General features: G+C 37.5%; 2 protein-coding genes across 4 annotated transcripts in view; one reads left to right on the top strand and one right to left on the bottom strand.

Moving 5' to 3' along the window:
- Positions 1 to 1,410: 1,410 nt before the first annotated feature.
- LOC583657 (RING finger and transmembrane domain-containing protein 2) lies at positions 1,411 to 9,369 on the top strand. The gene is made up of 9 exons (XM_030991624.1): positions 1,411 to 1,619; positions 2,566 to 3,037; positions 3,662 to 3,738; positions 4,237 to 4,337; positions 5,437 to 5,590; positions 6,616 to 6,762; positions 7,417 to 7,482; positions 8,085 to 8,186; positions 8,543 to 9,369. The coding sequence occupies exons 2-9, from the start codon at positions 2,650 to 2,652 to the stop codon at positions 8,672 to 8,674; spliced, it is 1,167 nt and encodes a 388-aa protein (XP_030847484.1). The 5' UTR covers positions 1,411 to 1,619; positions 2,566 to 2,649; the 3' UTR covers positions 8,675 to 9,369.
- A 6,000-nt stretch (positions 9,370 to 15,369) lies between these two features.
- Positions 15,370 to 19,915, bottom strand: part of LOC583678 (MLX-interacting protein) — a 46,491-nt gene continuing 41,945 nt past the window's right edge. For 2 of the 3 annotated variants that reach the window (XM_030991626.1, XM_030991625.1), the window contains exons 15-18: positions 19,308 to 19,407; positions 18,521 to 18,644; positions 17,802 to 17,931; positions 15,370 to 16,979 (exon numbers count right to left, since the gene is read on the bottom strand). In XM_030991626.1, the coding sequence (XP_030847486.1) occupies positions 16,864 to 16,979; positions 17,802 to 17,931; positions 18,521 to 18,644; positions 19,308 to 19,407 (470 nt within the window). In that variant the 3' untranslated portion in view covers positions 15,370 to 16,863. The remainder of the gene's footprint in view (positions 16,980 to 17,801; positions 17,932 to 18,520; positions 18,645 to 19,307; positions 19,408 to 19,915) is intronic. The other variant, XM_783579.5, reaches the window with a different exon arrangement.

Here is a 19,915-nt window from a genome sequence, read left to right on the forward strand (position 1 = left end):
CAGATGAGCACATTTTGACACTTCATTATTTTGTGAGAAAGGCAGGTTGCTATTCTTTCGTTCTTTCTTTAGGAATTTGCCATTTTCCAACAAACGCATAAAAAAGTATAATTTACTTAAGATTGAGGAAAAATTTTGGAAAATTATGTCATTTCAGCAACATTTGTAAATCACCGGTACGAATTAGAAATAAACCACGTTTGAATTATATTTGGGGGCATCTGTCTCCCCCAAGCCCCCTCCCCCATCAGTATGTCTGTGCCCCCCCCCCCCGATCTACACCTTGTTTGTGGGAAAAACGCAAATGATCCCCCTACCTTTCTTCTTTCTCTTTTTTTCCTTTCCCTTTCTCTCCTCTTTTCCTTACCCTTCCCTTCCTTCTCACTCTGTTTTAAGTTTGATGGGGGGAGGCAAGGGCCTTTCGCCCCCCCCCCCTCCGATCCACACGTTTTAGAGGGATTAATCGCAACTGTTCCCCCTTCTTTTCACCCTTTTCTTTCTTCTTCCTGTTTTTGTTCCCTTTTAGCTCTCCTCTTTTCCTCTTTCCCTCCCCCCCCCCCCTTTGGGGGTGGGGGTGGGGGGCAAGGGCAACTTGTTGGCGGGAAAATTACAACTGATATCCCCCTTCTTATTTTTTTCTTCTTCCTCTTTTTTCCTTCCGTTTATCTCCTGTTTTCCTTTTTTCTTTCCCTTTCCTCCCCCTCTTATTTTTGACTGGGGGGGGGGGGGGAAATAGGTAACAGCTGGAAGGCAAGGCCCTTCCCCCCCCCCCCCTACCCCCGATCTCCTTCTTTTCCCCCTTTTTCTTTTTTCTTCCTCTTCTTTCTTTCCCTTTCAGTTTTTTTTGTTGGTTTTTTTTTTGCGGGGGGGGGGGGGACAGGGCCCGCTGGCTCCCCCTCCCCCCCCCCCCCCCCCTGGATCCGCGCCTGGTTTCATCAATCAATTATAGCGGCTTTATTTCTTCAAAGTTAATGGATCGATCATGGATTATTGTTATTATTATCATTATTGGTACTATCAGTATTATTATCATCATCATCATCATCATCATCATCATTATCATTATTATGATTATCAATATTATTATGGTTATGATTATCATTATTTGATTTCTATTAATGTTGTTGTTGTTTTTGTTATTACTTTATTTATTTATTGTTATTGTTATAGCTAGTATACACTATATGAATATCAGCTGTATGTTTAATATCAGGTAGTCTACAATGATTATTATTATTATTGCTATCATTATTGGTATTATCATTAGTAGTAGTATTATTGTTACTATGATCATCATTATTATTACTTCTACATGATCATTATTATCATACCACCTCCTTTACGGCATCTTTTGGAGGAATCCTACCAAGTACATGTTATGTATTTTAATTTCAGTGGTGATTGTGAGAATGCACTAGTGACGTCATGATTGCCTGTCACTGAAGATTGCGATTGAGGGCACGTACGACGTCTTCTAAGTTCTACTAAATCGTACATTTTCTATGTTTTACTATCTTATTATTTTACTCTACTGATTATATGTGTCAATGTTTGAAGCATACTACTGTACTTTGTTCCTTTTTGTATGATGACAGTCTAGGCTACCAAGAATCAATAGGGTAAGTCAAATACAATTTTCCCCACAGTCCCACATGCTCTTATTTGAGTTAAGATTAGATACTTAATCGGATCTAACACAAACGTTAGAACTGAGTTAGAATAGAAGTTGAAACTCTCGAAGATGAATTCATATCATAACACTAGATCTAGAAAGAAATAACCGTCTGGTTTTGTGAAGAAAACAGACATTTGTCGATATTTTTTAATCATTTGAAATCACTGACAAAGTGACTTTGGATTGATGTTGACTGTTGGAATTTTTTTTTTGAAAATTGAATCGGAAATCTAGATCTTTTATTGTCAATCCTGCACATAGAACTTTACGCAATGAGTGCTGTACGGTGAGTTGACGCGCTCCCAGTGGCTAATCCGCTCGAGCGACTTTGAATTTAAGTGAGAGAGGGCCTGCTGACACTGAGTGCTGAAGCAGAGAGCACAATGGCAATGCCAATACCGAATCCTGAAACGCGTAGCAACATGTCAAAGGTGAAGCTATGTGGCGTGCCACTTTGAACGATTATCGAGCAACCTGGCCTGCGCCCGATGCTGTTGGATAGCAATAAAGCAGATCTCATTGTATTCTCTGTGTGAATTTCGGAATACATGTATAACAACTTTTGCAATTTGGCACCCTAGATCACTTCCGGTACAGAACGCTTGTAGAAGTTTAGGTCCTCATTGAGGTACAGTACAGTTTGCCTTGGCACGCTCTGGATCACCTTGGGAGGTGGTCCTGCATGGCAAGCTTCTGGCGGGGTATGGTACAGTACGGTTCACATTACAAGCATTTAAGCCCCCTCCAATATTTTGCTCTGGACCTCCACGACAAAAAGATTGTTAGGGCCTTGTACAGTCCATGTAGCAAATTGTTATTCGATTGATTGAAACAATCAAACAAGGATTCTTGTAATAAACTGAGAAGTTTCATCTCTTCTATGTCAACAGATACCAGTTGTTAGACATGGGGAGGTAATATGCAAGTTCTGTTTCCTTGGGAGCCACAGCATCGTTGAAGACGTCTGTAACGCGATGGCAGCCAGTAGTATAAGGACTCAGTTCAATCATGCTCTCCAGAACATGATCCCAGGTCTCCAGACCATGGACCCACCTCCAGACGTAGAGGCCGCAGACGGACACCCGAACGAGGATGTCGTCATCGACATGCCAGACTCCGAAGGGAGGTTCCCCTCTTCTAGAGGTGGCCCAGAGGGTGGCAGGAGAGGAGGAGGAGGAGGAGGGGGAAGAGGAGGGGGTGCATCCATGGAGGAGGCAGAGGCAGAAGGAGACAGGGATCAGAATAGAGGGAGGGGATCCCTGGCAGACACAAACCTGTCCAACTACCTGTCAGAGGGGATCGCTGAGCTACTCCTCTTTGTTCTCATCTTGGCATGCAAGTTAGCTTATGACCACAGATTGGGTAAGAATATTCGTTTGTCAGAAATACCTGCTCGTACATGTACAAGCTGTCATAAACCAAGATACATATGAGAGAAATTTAATTTACTATCAAGTCTCTTTTTAATGGTGCGTTCATGTCAGTTGGACTGTCATGCTTAGCAAACTTTCAAACTTGCTGTATTTGTAGAACATCATTTTAGTCAATAGGAAATTGTAAAAACGTAGTATTTTTAGTGAATAGGCGATCGATTGTTTTGGAGGTTGAAAGATCCTTTTAAAGATGTTAGATTTTAGGCAAAGGAGGTTAATTTACTGGAGCACAATGGCCCGTATTATACACAACTTTAGACCTGTCAATGGGCTATAGCTTTTGTTTTAAAATCTGGTTTAACAAAGGAAGTAAGTGTGAGATTTGTTTTCCTTTGTTAAATGTGATCTTAGACCAGGGTGTGTACTTAGCTGAATTAGTAGAATATGGACCATTGAGTTTTAAGCTTTTGAAGAAGGTTTTATTTCATTTTACATGTATGTTATTGTTTTAGTACATGCAGATTCTGGCTCGTGGGGGGGGGGGGGGGGGGAGGGAGAGACAATTATAAGCAAATTTTATGAAATATCTTTTTTCCATATATGTACTCAACAGGCTTGACAGTATTCCTTGGTCTAATTGGAACATTCGTTCATCATAGTAGCAGTGTTAAGAGAGAAATTGAATTGAAGGTAAGTTGAACCCTACAAATTTTCTAAATGTAGAATGTTACCTGCTCTGTTTATCAAAATGGGTTCAAGCCAAATTCCCTGTCATTTTCTTTCCATATCCTTACATGCCCTTGTTGTACCACCATCACTATGTTCCCCGTCTTTTGTTTTCATATCCCTTCTCTTTGTATGCTCTCTCGTCACTCCCCGTCTCCCCTCCCCGTCTCCCCTCCCCACCCCCCCCCCCCCCCCACCTAAACAAACAAAAAATGCTCTCTTTATTTTAGGTGATGTGAGAATTTGGAAATAGATGGTAAAAAGAGAATATGGAGATGAATATTATATTTATATTTTGATGAGGGAATACATTATCCTTATTCTCTACAAATGTGGCAAAGAGCTTTGGATTATTTCAAAGATTTGTTATCTGAATTGATATGCCATACATATAGATCTGTAAGATTTGAATTTCAATGATGCCAGAAATTTGATTGGTGATTTATTTGTTTTTAATTGTAGGAGAAAAGGAGCGTGTTATCTGTAGTGATGCGGTTGGGATTACTGTTCATTAACATCATCTTCATATACTACGCCTTACAAGAACAACAGCTTTATAAATGGTGAGCATAAGAGAGGCATATTATGTCTTGTGATTTCTAGTACCTTATTTGCCGGCGTAAAGGCCACAGTATTTTTGGAAGAGAAAATATCAAAAAGTTGGGGTGCGGCCTATGCGGCGAAAGAGTAAAAAAAAAAAAAGTAAGTCAAAACGAGCACGAATTTGAACATATGGGACTACTAAAGGTACAATAACTTTACCACTATGGTACAGGACATTTCCACACACCTTACCGACAATTTTATCTTGCATTGTTGACATGAAGACGAAAATAAACTTCCAAAAACAACATCTGCTGATAGATCTTGATCTAAGTTCCTGCCATTGCATTGCAAATGTAAAAGAAGGGCCTGTTTAACGGAGCTGCCGCAAGCATCCATCACTCGAAGTCGCTATTTTGAATCCATTTCAATACACAAGAGAGAGGCGCAATGTATACATCACAGAAAACTGCATAGGCTAGCATCAGTGCGGGATGGCCGAGCGATCTAAGGCGGTGATTTTAGTCACATCAACTTTTGTACGCAAGAGATCAAATCCCGTCTTCGACAAAAGTTTTTTTTTTTTTTTTTTTTTTTTTTAATTGTCAAAATCGGGGGTGCGGCCTATACGGCGCTGCGGCCTTAATCGCCGGCAAATACGGTATACAAATAATACACAGCAGTGAGCGCAATAGTAAGAATACAGTACATTGCATTGTCCTCAACAAAAGAAATGGGACTTCGGAAGTTTCTGGAATAGGTGAACAGATAGAATACATGAACAGAAGAAACTTTGCTGCTACCAATGGAAAAGACATTTCTCCTGCACATTTGTGGGACCTTTGATTAGGCAACTCGATATTGGCGCTTTATAAATGCCTGGATTGGATTGGATTGGATGACGGATCAGGCACTCCTTCCAATACATCGAAAGTTCACTCACATCCCATTGAAAACACGCTTTTCAATGTGATGTTAGATTGTTAGCGAACTTTTACTGATGACGGTTTCGTGAAATGGTGCCCAGGATACTAGAACTTACACCAAAATATCTTGTGGGGATTGGTCCTTACTAAATTCAAACTCACCATTTTTATGCATTCTCTTTTTTTCTCATAGTCTTATGTTCCTGCCACCGAACATCGCTGTGATGACGTTATGGGCGGTGTTATGGTGTGTAGGGATAACTGATTTTGTTGTCAAGTATTCAACACTAATACTCAAGTGTCTGGTCACCTTACTTCCCGGATCAGTCCTCAGCTTCAAGAAAAGGGTAAGCTCATCATCTAAACATAACCACAGCTGCTCTTTTTAATGATGATGTTAGTGTAATAAGCTTCACCTCATCTGTATCTTACAACACAGAGCTCAGTAAATACTTGGACATAGCTGCCACTAAACTATTACAAAATCTTTGTAATTATTATAAATTTCAGACCCTCTTGTTGCATAATTACGAATGCACCTTTTAGAATGACAAATATGAGGGCAAACATACATATGCATGCACAGAATACATGCCGCAATAGCAAACTCATATGAAAGTGGTTCGCCATTCGCACTACATGCTTGTGCATGCCAGTACGTACATACTGTACATGCAGTTTTGCATGCGAAGGTTGCCTCAAGCGGTGTTTGAGTTTAGTGCTATTTTGATGAAAATAGTGAAGTCGGAGTAGTACAAGACCATTGACCTGCAAAAAAAGGATTGGATTTGGCATTATGACCAGGTATTGTACACCGAGAATCAATGATGCAAACAGCAGCCGTCTTGTTACTCCGGCATCTCAAATATGAAAAATATCAAACATTTATATCAGACCTCAGACCATATAAGCATATTAAGCCAGGCAGATGTTGGATATGTTTAATATGAATGGATACATGAGTAAAATGGATAATATATTTTTGGCCAGTGGTGAGGAAAATCAATAAAGATATAAAATCCATAAAATACAATTACCGGAAATGAAATAACTATTGCAATTGATCAGCACTAAATTCATCTAGAATTTGAAAAAAATAGAAAAATAAAGAAATTGAAGGAAACAAAACATGTGTGATGCTGCTGATGTTGTTCTTGTAAGTTTGATTGTTTGTTAATTTTTTGTTTTTTTTAAGTGTAGGGGCAAATTGCCCTAGGTAAATATGCACTGAAATTGAGCTGAGTTACATTTGTTTGCCACCCTCAAAATAGCCCTTTGGGCAAAAAAGAAAAGTGTAAGATTTATTGATACTGTTCTGAAAGGTAGATGTAGAAAACATGCTCAGTTTTTCTTTTTAATGGTTGTCTTTCAGGGTAAAATCTACCGTGCTCTGGAGGAGATATCTCAAATGTATCGACTTCTTCCGGCATTTCCTATGTGGGTCTCCTACTTCTCAGACTACAGGGAATCACATTGGGCCATCGGCTACTTCTTAACATTTGCTTACGTTATACTTAAAGTAAGTAGAATCTGCAAGTTCTGGGCCTGTATTCATTTCAATACTTGAATTATGTCATTATTTTACTTAGCATGTAGCTCAGCTGAGTAAAATGGCTGCTGTGTTAAGATCACATTTAAGTGTTTTACTGTAACATGGAGGCAAAATATGTAATGATAGCCATTGGGACATTATATGGCTGATTATGGTGATGAACTGTTGCATTCATGTCCTATGGATTATATCATGTGCTTGGAGACAGAAGGGCATTACATTAACCAAGCTTTAATACCCTTCTGGCTCCGAACAGACAAATTTCCGTCATTATGCAAAATGTTAATTGCACACAATGGTTGTTTTTAATGTTTGCTTAGCATCAAGAAAAGCTGTTGAATTGTGGAAGAAGAATTTCGTTTAATGTCTAAACTTCTCTTTATCATTACTCTTTATTTTCTATGAAAAGAAAAAGGAAAAAAAAAAGTAATTTGTTTTCTTCATCAAAGGTACAATTTTCAATCATTAAAAATACAAGGATGGTTATTGGTGAAGAGTGTCTACAATTTCCTCTGGTACATTATCAGGAAAAAGATGGCGCCCTGTAGAACGTTGTTTTATATGAAAACATTAACCACTCTGTGAACGTTTTTAAATCTTTTTGTTGTCATTCATTTCCAGGCCTTTACTGTGTACAGGAAACAGAAGGATTTAAGAAAGTCTCTACATGATGTTTTTATAGATGTGGTAAGTGCCTAGTATTACAACTAGGTGACATTATATTAAAAAATCATATCATAACATCATTACAACGCAACAGTAACCACAGCATGAATTAAAAACAAAAATAATAAAATACCTGTGCTGACATTCATAGGTTTTTTAATTTGAAAAAATCCACACTTACAATTCAATTATTATTGTTGTTTGTTATTTCATACTGTTGTTACTGTTGTGTTATGATTTTATGATACGATTTTATAATTTGATGTCACCTTGTTGTGACCTAGCTGATATCTTCTTTTTCAGAATTGTCTTGAGATTCCATTAAGACCATTATGTAGCGAACCCTAATTTCCAATATTTTTATCCAGATATACACATAGCCAATTTTCCTATTTGCAACTCCTGTTATCTTAGTGATCTGACCCTTTGGAACATTCATAACTTTGAAGTTGGTTGATCAAAATTTGTCTATTTTGTGCTTTCCCTCGAGACACGGTACAAATGAGATAGAATTAGGCAGTCATTACAAATAGATGATTTTAAGGCCATAGAGTATATTTACCATGCATGCACCTGCATATATCACATTTACAACTGAATTCCTTTTTTCTTCCCAAATGCAGCAATATGGAATATCGCCCTCACAGGACCAGATTCGGAGAGTTGGTGAGGCTTGTCCGATATGCCAGGACGACTTTCAAGATCCTATCCAGCTGGCTTGCAAGGTAAGGATCAAACCTTTTTATAAAGACCACCCAATAACCTGCATGTGAAGGCTATTGGGGGGGGGGGGGATTTGGCAATTTACATTTGCCACTCTCCATCCAGGTATAGCATATGGCTACTTCTTATGAAGCATTCTTTAATCCTATTATTCCTATTTTTTAGCTAGAATAATATCATAAGGGTCTTGAAAACCATACATTATGAATTTGATTTATTGTTGTTCATAGTAGTAGTAGTAGCAGTAGCAGTATCAGTATAGTCATGATAAGCATTATTAATGACATATTATAATAGTTTTCTTTCTTAATCTGTAAATAACTGTTTATATGATTGCTCTGTTATCTTCTCTTTGCAGCACATTTTCTGTGAAAACTGTGTGGCCATGTGGTTTGATCGGGAACAGACCTGTCCAATGTGCCGGGCTCAGATCGCAGCCTCGCCTATCTGGAAAGATGGCTCCACTGCTATGTCTATACAACTCTATTGAGAACCAAGTACATGGGGATTACAGACCCAAGACTATTTTAGCGTTGTCAATTTGAGGAGCCCTTTTTTTTCTTCGCACGAGCAGTGATTCTTAAACGGTATCATCCATTGATGAATTTGTAGGAATCAGAGGAACATGTTGATCAAGCTTGGCTGATGTGGACAATTGGAGGAACATTTAAAGAATTACATGTGTTGCTAAACTGAGCAACCTAGAAACAAGTCTGGCCATGTGTGGTCATTTTGAGGAATGTTGTTTTTTATTCATTAGCCCTCTTGCATCAAAGCCGGGTGACCGGTCTCCTGCTACTTTGTCAGGTCATAGAATTAGGCCGAATCAGAACTCATGCAGTCGCTTCTTATTCGTGATAAAATGATCAGATGAACCACTGAGCTGTGGCCAATTGAAGGATTGTGTTTTGAGAGATTGGTGGACGAGAATAATCTGGAGATGCAGTTCCTGTGAACAAGATGAATGCTCTGGCATTGCCAATTTGAAGAACATGAGGAGAAAGAAGATTAGTATGAAAGGCTTTTTCTGGATTATCTTGAGACTCTGAGCTCTTTTGGTGGTCATTTTGAGGAACATTGTCATACCAGTGACCTATATGAAGGATTCTATATGGGAATAGTAGAGAATCAAATCATTCCATGTAACTTCCACCCTTATGACTTGCTTTTGAACGTCAAGGTAGTTTAAAATATATTGCAATTAGAAGTACAGTGTACCCTTTAGGAGATATGTGGATTTAGATATATGATTTAAAAGCAATCAAAATATATGACATGAACTTTCAATGTTTGATTGTTAATATGGAACTACATGTATATATGACAGACTGTGATATATATATGAAAGTACTTGATAAAGAGTCTTTTTGGGGAGAAGATACAAATATGAAATAGCTGTTTATATGTTGTGAAAGAAAAAGCAATATTTTTATCTTCATCTGCTATAAGTTAGTTTGTAGTATATTTAAAATTGCACATTATTTGAGGATTATGAAATTTCTACAATTTCACCAGCCATCAAGTATGGGTTGAAAGTGAGCCAAGCTTAGATATCATCCGGAGCCAGAAGGGTATTAACTCTGTATAATATGACGTGAGTTTTAACGCCCTTCTGGCTTAAAACAAAGGATACGGTCGTCTCATTGCTGTAGCTAGTAGAAACCAGAAAACAGTCTCAAACTCGCAAGACTAGAGATTTTGAAATGGACACCTCTCCTGTATGTTCATAGTTTCGAAGATTGCAAACAACTTTTGAACTGTTAAAGCTTACATATTGTTACCAATTTCTTGTGCATTTATGAGAATTTTGAGGACCTTCATATATTTTGATATATATTGTCGTACATTTGCCACGATATTGATTCTATATTGCACTTTTTTGTAATATTCATACACTGAAATATTGTGACTTTCAGTTGATCTTCTCTTTGGAAACGCATAAGATAAATTTTGAATTAGCTTGTTGGCTAAGTCATAAGATTGATAACGGAGGAAAGAGTTGCCCTACAGTACAAAACAGTGGCATGACTACTTGGCAAGTTGGAGGTTCCCATATTTTGTAGTGATCACTTCTTCCAAATATTCATAACATTTTGTTTATTTATTCATCTGTATATTTGTTCATTCATGCATTCAATATCATTAAAAATTTCTCACTGATTAAAAACTTTTTTTAATTTTTAACCCTTTGAGTATCTCATACTAGTATAATTTAATATAAGGTGATTATTTTAGTGTCTTTTCTTCAATAGGTAAATTATTGCTGTTACTATTTATATTCATATTTATGGGGAAGGGGAAGTTCATACTCTTGAAAGGCACCCTTTTTTCCTAGTGATACCCGCATTGCTTTTTGTTTTTTGTTTGGGGGGGGGGTCAGTACTACATTTTTTAATGCTATGAAAGTAACATCCAACTTTATTGGGCTTCAGTTGTTGTGTCACTGTTTTTATCTTAGACATCAAACAAGTGTTGGCTTCTTTTTTTCTATTTTTTGAGATGTTACTTTTAGTTTACAAGCACTACCGTTATTCCCTTCATTACCATTAGAGTTTTGATCAATCATGAACAATACATGATCATTTTAGTCCTAATGAACAAAACAAAGTTTAAAATATTTGTACAGAATCCCCTTACATATTTGCATGTATATGGTTTTGATATTTTTAAACAATTATATTTAGTTAGAAAATGGTCAGTGGTGCAAGTAGTAACTAATATGTTCATGTGCAGCAGATTTGTATAAAGATTAAAGAGTATGTTATATGCTGTTCATATCTGTTAAATATGATAAATTATGATAAATTGTTAAAAGTGAAATAAACTAAGTTTCTACATAATCTGTTTCCTGTGCTCATCATTTCATTACTCCATCTCCAGTCGGGCCATGGTCGACTTACGACTTAGAAAGTTAAGTACATATAACCCCTTTTTCTGTTAAGTGCAATGAACACCAAGATAATCAAAGACAAAGTAAAATAGAATAGACCTACAAAAATAATACTTTTGAATGATTGCATCAATTGTTTATATTTGCCAGTGAGACAAAATACGATTATTGTGCTTTCAAGTTTCAAGCATTGAAAGAATTGTGGTCCACTCAACCATTTCATTTTTGGAAAGTAGATACCTTTGTAAATTTGTTTGTTGTGATGCCTTTTTTAAAGCATGCTCTAAACAAAAATTTATTTTGGAGAAACTTTTCAACTTTAGTCTGAGCGTACTCTCAACTTTCTTCTACATAGTAATCTCTCTCTCTTCCTATCTCTCTCTCTCTCTCTCTCTCTCTCTCTCTCTCTCTCTCTCTCTCTCTTTCTCTGTCCCTCCTTTCCCTAACCCCCACCCCATCTCCCCCTCTCTCTCTCCCTCCCTTTCTCTTACCCCACCCCCTCTCTCATACATCACAGCTCCATATAGAGCACTGCACATATAACATGAGACATGCAAGACACTGAATACATCAATCTTCCTTTGATATTTTTATTTTGTAAATTGTTTTCCTTCAACTTAGGTTAGTCAAGATCAAATGATTACAATGATGGGGCAAACCAAAAAACCAAAGTTTACACACACACAATATGCATTACATAAAAAGTCCCTCACATATTTATAATCCCTTTGTACACATTTTTTTACAGGTGATCCAAAAAGGTTCAACATAATTTTATCACTGCCCATCTTCCCCTAACCATCACACAAACAAAACTGAGGAGGGACAATAGGCAAGAAAGTAAAAGAGGACTGAATCTTAAGAAAAAAGAGAGCATGATAGAAAATTGAACGCGTATCAAAAAACGTTCTGTTTCAAATTCAATATATCATACTTCGATACATGTACGTACTATAAAATAATAGGAGTGTAACTAATTTGAACTGCAATTGAAGTCAGAATTGCTGTACATTTGCAACTGTCACAGAGGTGTGCTGGGGAAATATATTAACCATCTGAGCTTGCAGATGGTTACTCTTTTATGGCTAAGGCACTTCAACTGCATTTTTTCAGAATTGTTATGCATTACAGACAGAGTACCATGATACTAAACAACAAATTCCATTGACCTTACAAATGGATTAAATAATACAAAATACTGCATTTTCATGCTCACTGCAGCACAACGTTTTTGGGGAGCCTAATCCAAACATAATAATTTGTTTATACAGACAGCATTTCAAAACAACTTTTTGAAGCAGCAATATTTCAGATGTTTTGAGCAAAGGATGAACACAAAGTGTCAGCAAAAACCTTTGACAAACTACATGTGATATTTTTTTATATTTTTGTTTACATATTCAATTTTTATGAAGGCCCCTCAAATGGACACCAAAAAATTGGATGTATGAAATGTGAATTAGAAGGGTGAAATGGTAATTGTGTACCGTAGTTACAAATATTTCAGAAATGGTGCCACTTCTGACTTTCATGTAAAAAAAAAGGTTGCAACAATAATTATCGTTTTTGCTCAATATGCCTGCAGTAACAAAGCTGTTGTTTAACTACTTGCCCTAAAATGTAAAGTGCATGGTGATCAAGATTCTTTGCCAGATGTCAGTCAATCTGATTTTCCTGCCTGCTGTCATACTTTCTTTTTATCTGGGGCAAGCGCGCAAGTAGGCTTGGAGCATACTTGAAAATTAGTGACCATATAACCCTTTGTATACCATTTCATTTCATTAAACATGCATTTCCAATAGAGAAACACGTGAAGAGTCATTCCAGCCTCAGTATCTAATGGCTAAAGAAAATGTTGAGTTCAAAACGCTTGACCAAAACGCAACTTTATCTTTAATCATGTACAAAAGCGAGTTATGCATACTTGCCTTTTTAAAAAAAAATTGCACACTGTCAACGTTACCCTTCTCCAAATCTTTTTGTGATATTTAAAAAAAATAACAATAACAGAGATACTAAAGAGCTCTTCTCCTGGATAGACATGGAGGGGATGAGTGAAACATGTACTATGTTCATTCACATAAAACAACAGTTTGGATGAGAACGTAGCAGCTCATCTGTTGAATATGTACAGATCATGGGGAAATGCATTTCACTCAATTTTCCACCAAGTGAGTTTTACCACTTTGTGCCTATTGATTCGCTTCACGGCCATACGTGAGAATGCTTTTTAGCAACAATGTCTAGATTCTATCTAGCACAAAAAAGGAGAATACATTGGTAACAAATAAAAATGAATGAATGCTTGAAAAAATTATAATTACACTGTACATGATACACGAGGAGGAAAAACAGAGATGTGCTTGATAGACCAAGCAAAAGACTAAGACAAGGATATAATGATATGTACAACAATCTTAGGATATTAGTGAGAAAATACTTGCATATATGTAGCACGAAATTCAAAACCGTGCAGAAATAAATAATTCCCATTCCCACTACACATACTGCCGATCTTAGATCGACGCCTACATGTAGTACCTCGCGAAATCCCTGCCGATAAAAATTACCCATTAAATGAGTGAACGTAGTTTGTCTTTACATTTCCATTCCGTACAAGATGGGGCAAATTTCGTCATGAATACAAAAACAACAGACAATAAGATCTAGGTTTAAATGGCGAGGTAACAAACTCGCAGGTTATATAAATTAATTTATTGGAAAGGTTCTTTGGAAAGAAACTGAGTAGTTAAAAACAGCAAATCTGATCCTGCTGTTTTTTTACATGAATTTAGAATTAAACCTGAAGTGATGCTATAATTTAGAAATATAGATTAAAGCACACTAATAATGTAGCTGTGTTATCTGATGAAAATAACTTTTCTTACACTTATACATCATTCCAGAGAGATTTCCATATCTTTCAATTTTGTTTAATGTGTTGATTCTGTAAACAAAAAATATCACCATGGAATATGTTTGATAAATCAAAATTTGGCATGAAATTGGAACACCCTGAGGACCAAAAGATGCTACAATTATTATACATAGTAACAGAACATGCTATAAACAAAATAAATGATCTTTTATTCTGCTCGCAATGATCTTGTGTTGCCAATTTTTTTTTTTTTTTAAACAGGGTTTCGACTGTTCCTGCGGTCTTGCTTGGTTGGATAGAATTCCATTCCTCTAGTCTATATTTAATGAAGTATCTTGGTGCAATGACATAAACAAACTTGGATCTTACGTTAACAAAAAATATGCATAGTCTTTGTAAAGCTAAAATTCATTGTTAAAGAACCCAAAATGTACAACAGACATGGTGGCATATATCTTATTATTCATCATGGTTACTTTTGTTTGCTTGGTGCCTGTCTATTGTAGCACACACTATTCTGAAATTTATCCACAAAATTCCAAAGCTCACTTGAAATTTTTGCGAGTGTTTATACAATGTGGTATGCTTCTTGGCAATGACCGTGATTCTCTTGCTTGTTAACCCACACTAAATACCAGTGAAAAAGATAAACTTCTCCTATATAACTTTTGGTCTTAATCCTATAGTTGCATCCACACTGCATATTAGTAACGATTTTCCAAATGACCCTATGCTAACACACATTACACAGTAACGAATGAGACGAAAACATACAACGGTGCGGAAACAAACTAAAAGCGTCTAAGCATTGATCAGGAATACAATTTCTTACTTACTTACATGTACCGGTACTTCTCCCCTCGCCAGTCTTTAGACATGACTATCGGACTTTACCTTTAAATTGGCAACACTTTTCTCTCCTTCCACCTTCTCCCTAGCATGTGCTCTCTACTTATCTATACAAAAGTACTGTACATGAATAAAGCCTTAGCTAAATTTTACAATAGGATATTTCATATACATTTTACTAGTGCCAGTATATACACACACACACAAAAAGAAATCTTAATTAACCGGGGATCCATAATAGCCATCCAAAGGCAAATACAGATTCTACCGCTCATGGCTTTATTTCATCAAAGTACAGGGTTACAGTTAAGCTATGGTCACAAATCAGAGCAGCGACCGACCAATCAGTAGCCTGCTCAGTCGCTGCTGGAATCAGGCATCGCCCAGCGATTAGGTCGGTGCCCGGGCGGCGACCGCCCAGGCACCGAGCGTATTTTGGGCGGCGAGTGAAAAGTGAGCAGGCGCCGCCCAAATTTGAACTCCGCGCTAAAACTTCAGCAGCGACTGAGCGATGCCCTAAAAACGAGCGGTGCCTGGGCGGCCGCCGCTTGGTGGCCGGGCAGCCGCCGGGCAGAATTAGTTAAAAACTCGCCGCTCGGCCGCCGAGCAGGCTACTTTTGGGTAATGTGACCATAGCATAAGGTAGGGTAAGGTAACGTGTTAGGTCTAGGGTTGAAATCAGGAATCGGATAGCGTAGGAAATTACCACAGACCATATGTTGCAGGCATCTGTCAAGATTACGAAGGTCAACAAGATGAAATTTTACTTTTCAAACCACAGACCAGGACTCCACACTAACTATTGTCCTTGGGGGTCCAGACTGAAATCAAGCATTTAGCCCTATGCAGAAACGTAAGGAGTCCAAATCTAGATCTTGGGCATCCTACCATCACGCTATAATCATCCTTATTACTTATTATCAAATTAGTTAAAAAATCTCTTTATAAAAATACATCTATCCAAAAGTCTAACATAGTCTTTGAATTGCTGACCAACCACTGCATATAAGCTCTACACTTTTAACCTTTTATCGTTACATAATAATAATAATAGTATATTATCTACTCATCAGCTGCAACTTATAAAATCATTCACAGAGTGAAATTTATATAAAACATTTGTTGATTTTCGATTTTCATTTATAATTTCAGAGTTATATTGTAATGCGACTTCATAACATGTTTTCATGTTGTGTTTAGAAGGTATAACTAGAGAATAAAGATCAGAAATATGAGTTTTGTGTGAAGTTTTTATAAAACATGATATGATTATGCTGTTCAATGTTGCCTATTGGTGTATTAATCAAACAAAGCAGTGTGTTAAATGAATTTAAAATACTGCAAAGGACAAATATCTGTACTACGAATGCAAATAGCACAATTTGCACATATTTACCCTATTTAGCATGCTATGCCATGAAATAAGGATATATTCAATAAGCCTCACCCTACCCCACCCACCCCCCCCCCCCCCCAACACAGGTTTGTAATTCTAAACACATGAATATCAGGAAATAGCACAAACATTCCAATGGCAACATGAGACATGCACAATATATTGCCAGACTCGATGGTACACAAACTCTTTGACGGTCGGTCAAATTTTGTTCATCTTTCTTTTCTCATGTATGACTTCTAAGGTGGACACCATACATTCAGTCAACTCCAAGATCAACAACAGCACAGACATATTTCAAAGTCCGTAACGTGGCTCCTCAACGGTTCCAACATCAATATCCCAGTGCCTTGAATTCATGCCTCAATGACAAGAGCATGGTAATTTATCATCGTCCATCACATCAGTTTTTGGAAGGTCTACCGTTGCTGATGTCCAAGTGCCTCAAGGTCTTTCACATCTTTCTCTGATCATTACCACAGCAAAAATATCGTTCTGGCATGTTAAATGTTTCCTTTAAGGGCTCTGAGGCATGTCTGTTTATGGGTTTCGGTGTTGAGGATGTCCATTTACCTCAAAGTCATCCACATCATCCACACCAACACATAAATATCTTCCAGTCTGTTGCATTTCGCTTAATGGTTTGACCATTCACAATGCCCCAAGCTAGTCCACTTCATCATCCTTGCGAGTGACCGCATCAATGGCCTGCTGAGGGATCTGGGTGGGGTCAGACAGGATGGACGTGGTCCGACTGAGGAGGGTCAATGAAGACAAAACGGCTGGAGAAGGAGGGAAAACAAAAATGATGTAAATATTAACTGTGTGGCGGGGTATTCACAGAAGGAAAATAAACCACTGACATCATCACTTCATTTAGGGTATGGCTAGCCATGTGTGTTGCCATAGTGTTTGTTGCAATTGTTCCGGTTGCAATAAAGCATAGCATGACCGGTAGAACAGTGCCAACAAAGAAAATAAAAATTTCTAAACATGACATACATATAAATGCCATACAGGGGCTTGAACCACTGATCTTAATGTCTCCCAGTCATCTCTTCAAACCACTCTACCACCACACCTCTATCAATATTATCTGTTTGGAACCGAAAGGGCAGTGACTTGTATCATTTTACACAGGGTTAATTTCCTTCTGGCTCCAAACAAGGAATACCATCCTTCCGGAGCCACAAGGGCCTTCAGGCTCCAGATGGACAATATAAAGCTCTTCTATCAACAATAAACCTAATATCTTGGGGTGTTTTACAAAGACCAAGATAGACTTTAAGTTGGACTTAACTATGGCAGGCCATTCGAGCCACTGTTTGCTCTCACCGTTTACTGACATTGGTCTCTCAAGGGACGTACAAATCATGGTCACAAATCTACAGAGTAAATATTTTTTGATAATTCATTATTGAAAGAAAAAATATTATCTAAAGATCATAATGGTGAGAGCAAACAGTGGCATGAACAGCCTGCCATATTTAAGTCCAACTTAAAGTCGATCTTAGTCTTTGTGAAACACACCCTAGAACCAACAGCATAACCATTTGATAGTCTACATGTGCGTAAGGAAAACTAATAAATAAGGGGAAACTCACTGGGTCGAAGAGTTAGGAGGGAGCAGTGCTGATCGAGCCAAGACCGGACAGATCTTGTTAACTCCTCATTACTTGATGTTGACACCGTGCTGTTGAATGACTCAAACAGAGGTCGGATAATAATGCTGAACTGATGGATGAGGACAAAAAAAAGCTAAGGAAAGTAAGATATGTTTGACTCGCAAGGTTATTATAATAATAATAATAATACTCAGTTTTTATATAGCGCCTATTAGAATCACTAAGGCTTAAGTGCTTCCAAACTTGGAGATTATTACCCCAGCTTTAGCTGTGCTGCCATTGCGGCGCTCTAGCATTTCAAAACATTGATTCCTACCAGGTACCCATTTACATCACCTGGGTTGTGTGTGGCAAATGTAGATCAATGTCTTGCCAAAGGGCATTAGTCCCGCGACGGGACTCGAACCGCGGACCTTGTGATCTACAGTCTACTTCCAGTATAATTCCATGTTATCTATACCCAGTATGTAAAATACAAAAGACCATTTTCCTAATGTATTAAAATTCAATTAATCAATCCATAAGTCTTTGTTAACCCATTAAATGCTGAATTCATTTTTCCCATGGGCTTAATACAGTACCCACTGTAGGTCAAAGGTTAAGTGACAAAAGTCAACTCTTCATTCCCTTGGTCAACCAAAGTCTGCAAAGAGTTCGGCTTTCAACGTACGACTGTTTTCAATTTAATAAAAGGATACAATCCAGAACTTCCAGTTGTGCGTGGTTCTCTCTCTAACATATTCATCAAACACATCTCGCATCATGTCGACCCGTTGCCTGGTGACGGGGACTCCACTCGCCGGCAGCTGTGATTGGCTCTCACTGATCATGTGACATAGAAATGAGAGAAAAGGCAAGGTTGAGCGATTTACTGCATTTTATTCTTCACTGAATGGTTCTGCTTTAAAAAAAATGGTAATTATACTGTAACAGAAGATAAAATCTTCCAGCACTGCATTTGTAATATTAAACTTTATAGCATGAACTCTCTTCAAGTAATAATTCAGATTGCTCCATTTATATGGACAGGAACAGGGTCACTACCAAAGACAGTGATTTTATTTGAGAAAAAAAGGAGACATTTTCAGAACATTTTCTAGCATACAGACCTTTACAAATTGCATGCAGTGCATATATACCAATGCACCCACAAACATGTATGATTTGTGGTGACACGACATTTGCTCCTGCGACAATTGCTCCGGGCTTTATTTCGTCTAAGATGTAGGGTTAGGGTTAGGGTTTCAATAGGGTTTTATGTTAGGTTTAGGGTTAGGTTTAGGGTAGGGTATAGTGTTGAATCCAGGGTTGAAGTTAGTTATTCGATAAGTGTATGAAATTTACAGCGGAGCAATTGTCGCCGGAGCAAATGTCATGGAATCATGATTTGTATAATGTACAATAAGTAGGCATGACACTATTGCCAAAATATCTCTTTATTCTGGCAGAGTATTGCCTACACTGATTCTGACTGAATGAGCTTACCTGATGTCTGTATGCAAACCAGCTATTTCTTGCTTGAGCTTGTTGATCTCTTCCTTCATATGCCTCCGGTCTGACTGGAGTTTCCTGGTGTATTCCACACCTACAACACCAAAAGGAAACCATTCATGGAGTGAAGGATAGAGTGGAGGTTTGGTCATGCGATTACATTTCAATAGAAAAAGAATGAGAAAGTTCACATTTATTTTGCACCTTCACCAGAACTCAACCTTCTCTTTAATCTTCTTAATTTACTTAAAAGTAAATTATTTCCTTTTGTTCCCTTTTTATCAAAAATAAATGATTAAAAGAATTTACAGACTTTTGCATGAGGCCCAACCTTCTAATACTTTCACTAATGTTCATGTTTACATCCCCTTGTTCTTTGTGTCTCCTCTGCTTGTGTTATTCTCACGTTATATATTGATATTATTTGTTTAACTTTTTAATGTTTGTTTTCCTTCGTATATTTTTATGAACTTGAACTTGAACTTGTACTCTTGACTCAAGCACTGTTCAGACACGACACAGAAAACAACCTTGAAAGATCGGTGTGGGAAAACTTTGCACATAAAGAGGCATATCTTGGGAACAGAAAAATGTGACCATAG

The sequence above is a fragment of the Strongylocentrotus purpuratus genome, unplaced genomic scaffold (genome assembly GCF_000002235.5).
Source record: "Strongylocentrotus purpuratus isolate Spur 01 unplaced genomic scaffold, Spur_5.0 spur5_scaffold_2, whole genome shotgun sequence".
NCBI classification, from domain to species: domain Eukaryota; kingdom Metazoa; phylum Echinodermata; class Echinoidea; order Camarodonta; family Strongylocentrotidae; genus Strongylocentrotus; species Strongylocentrotus purpuratus.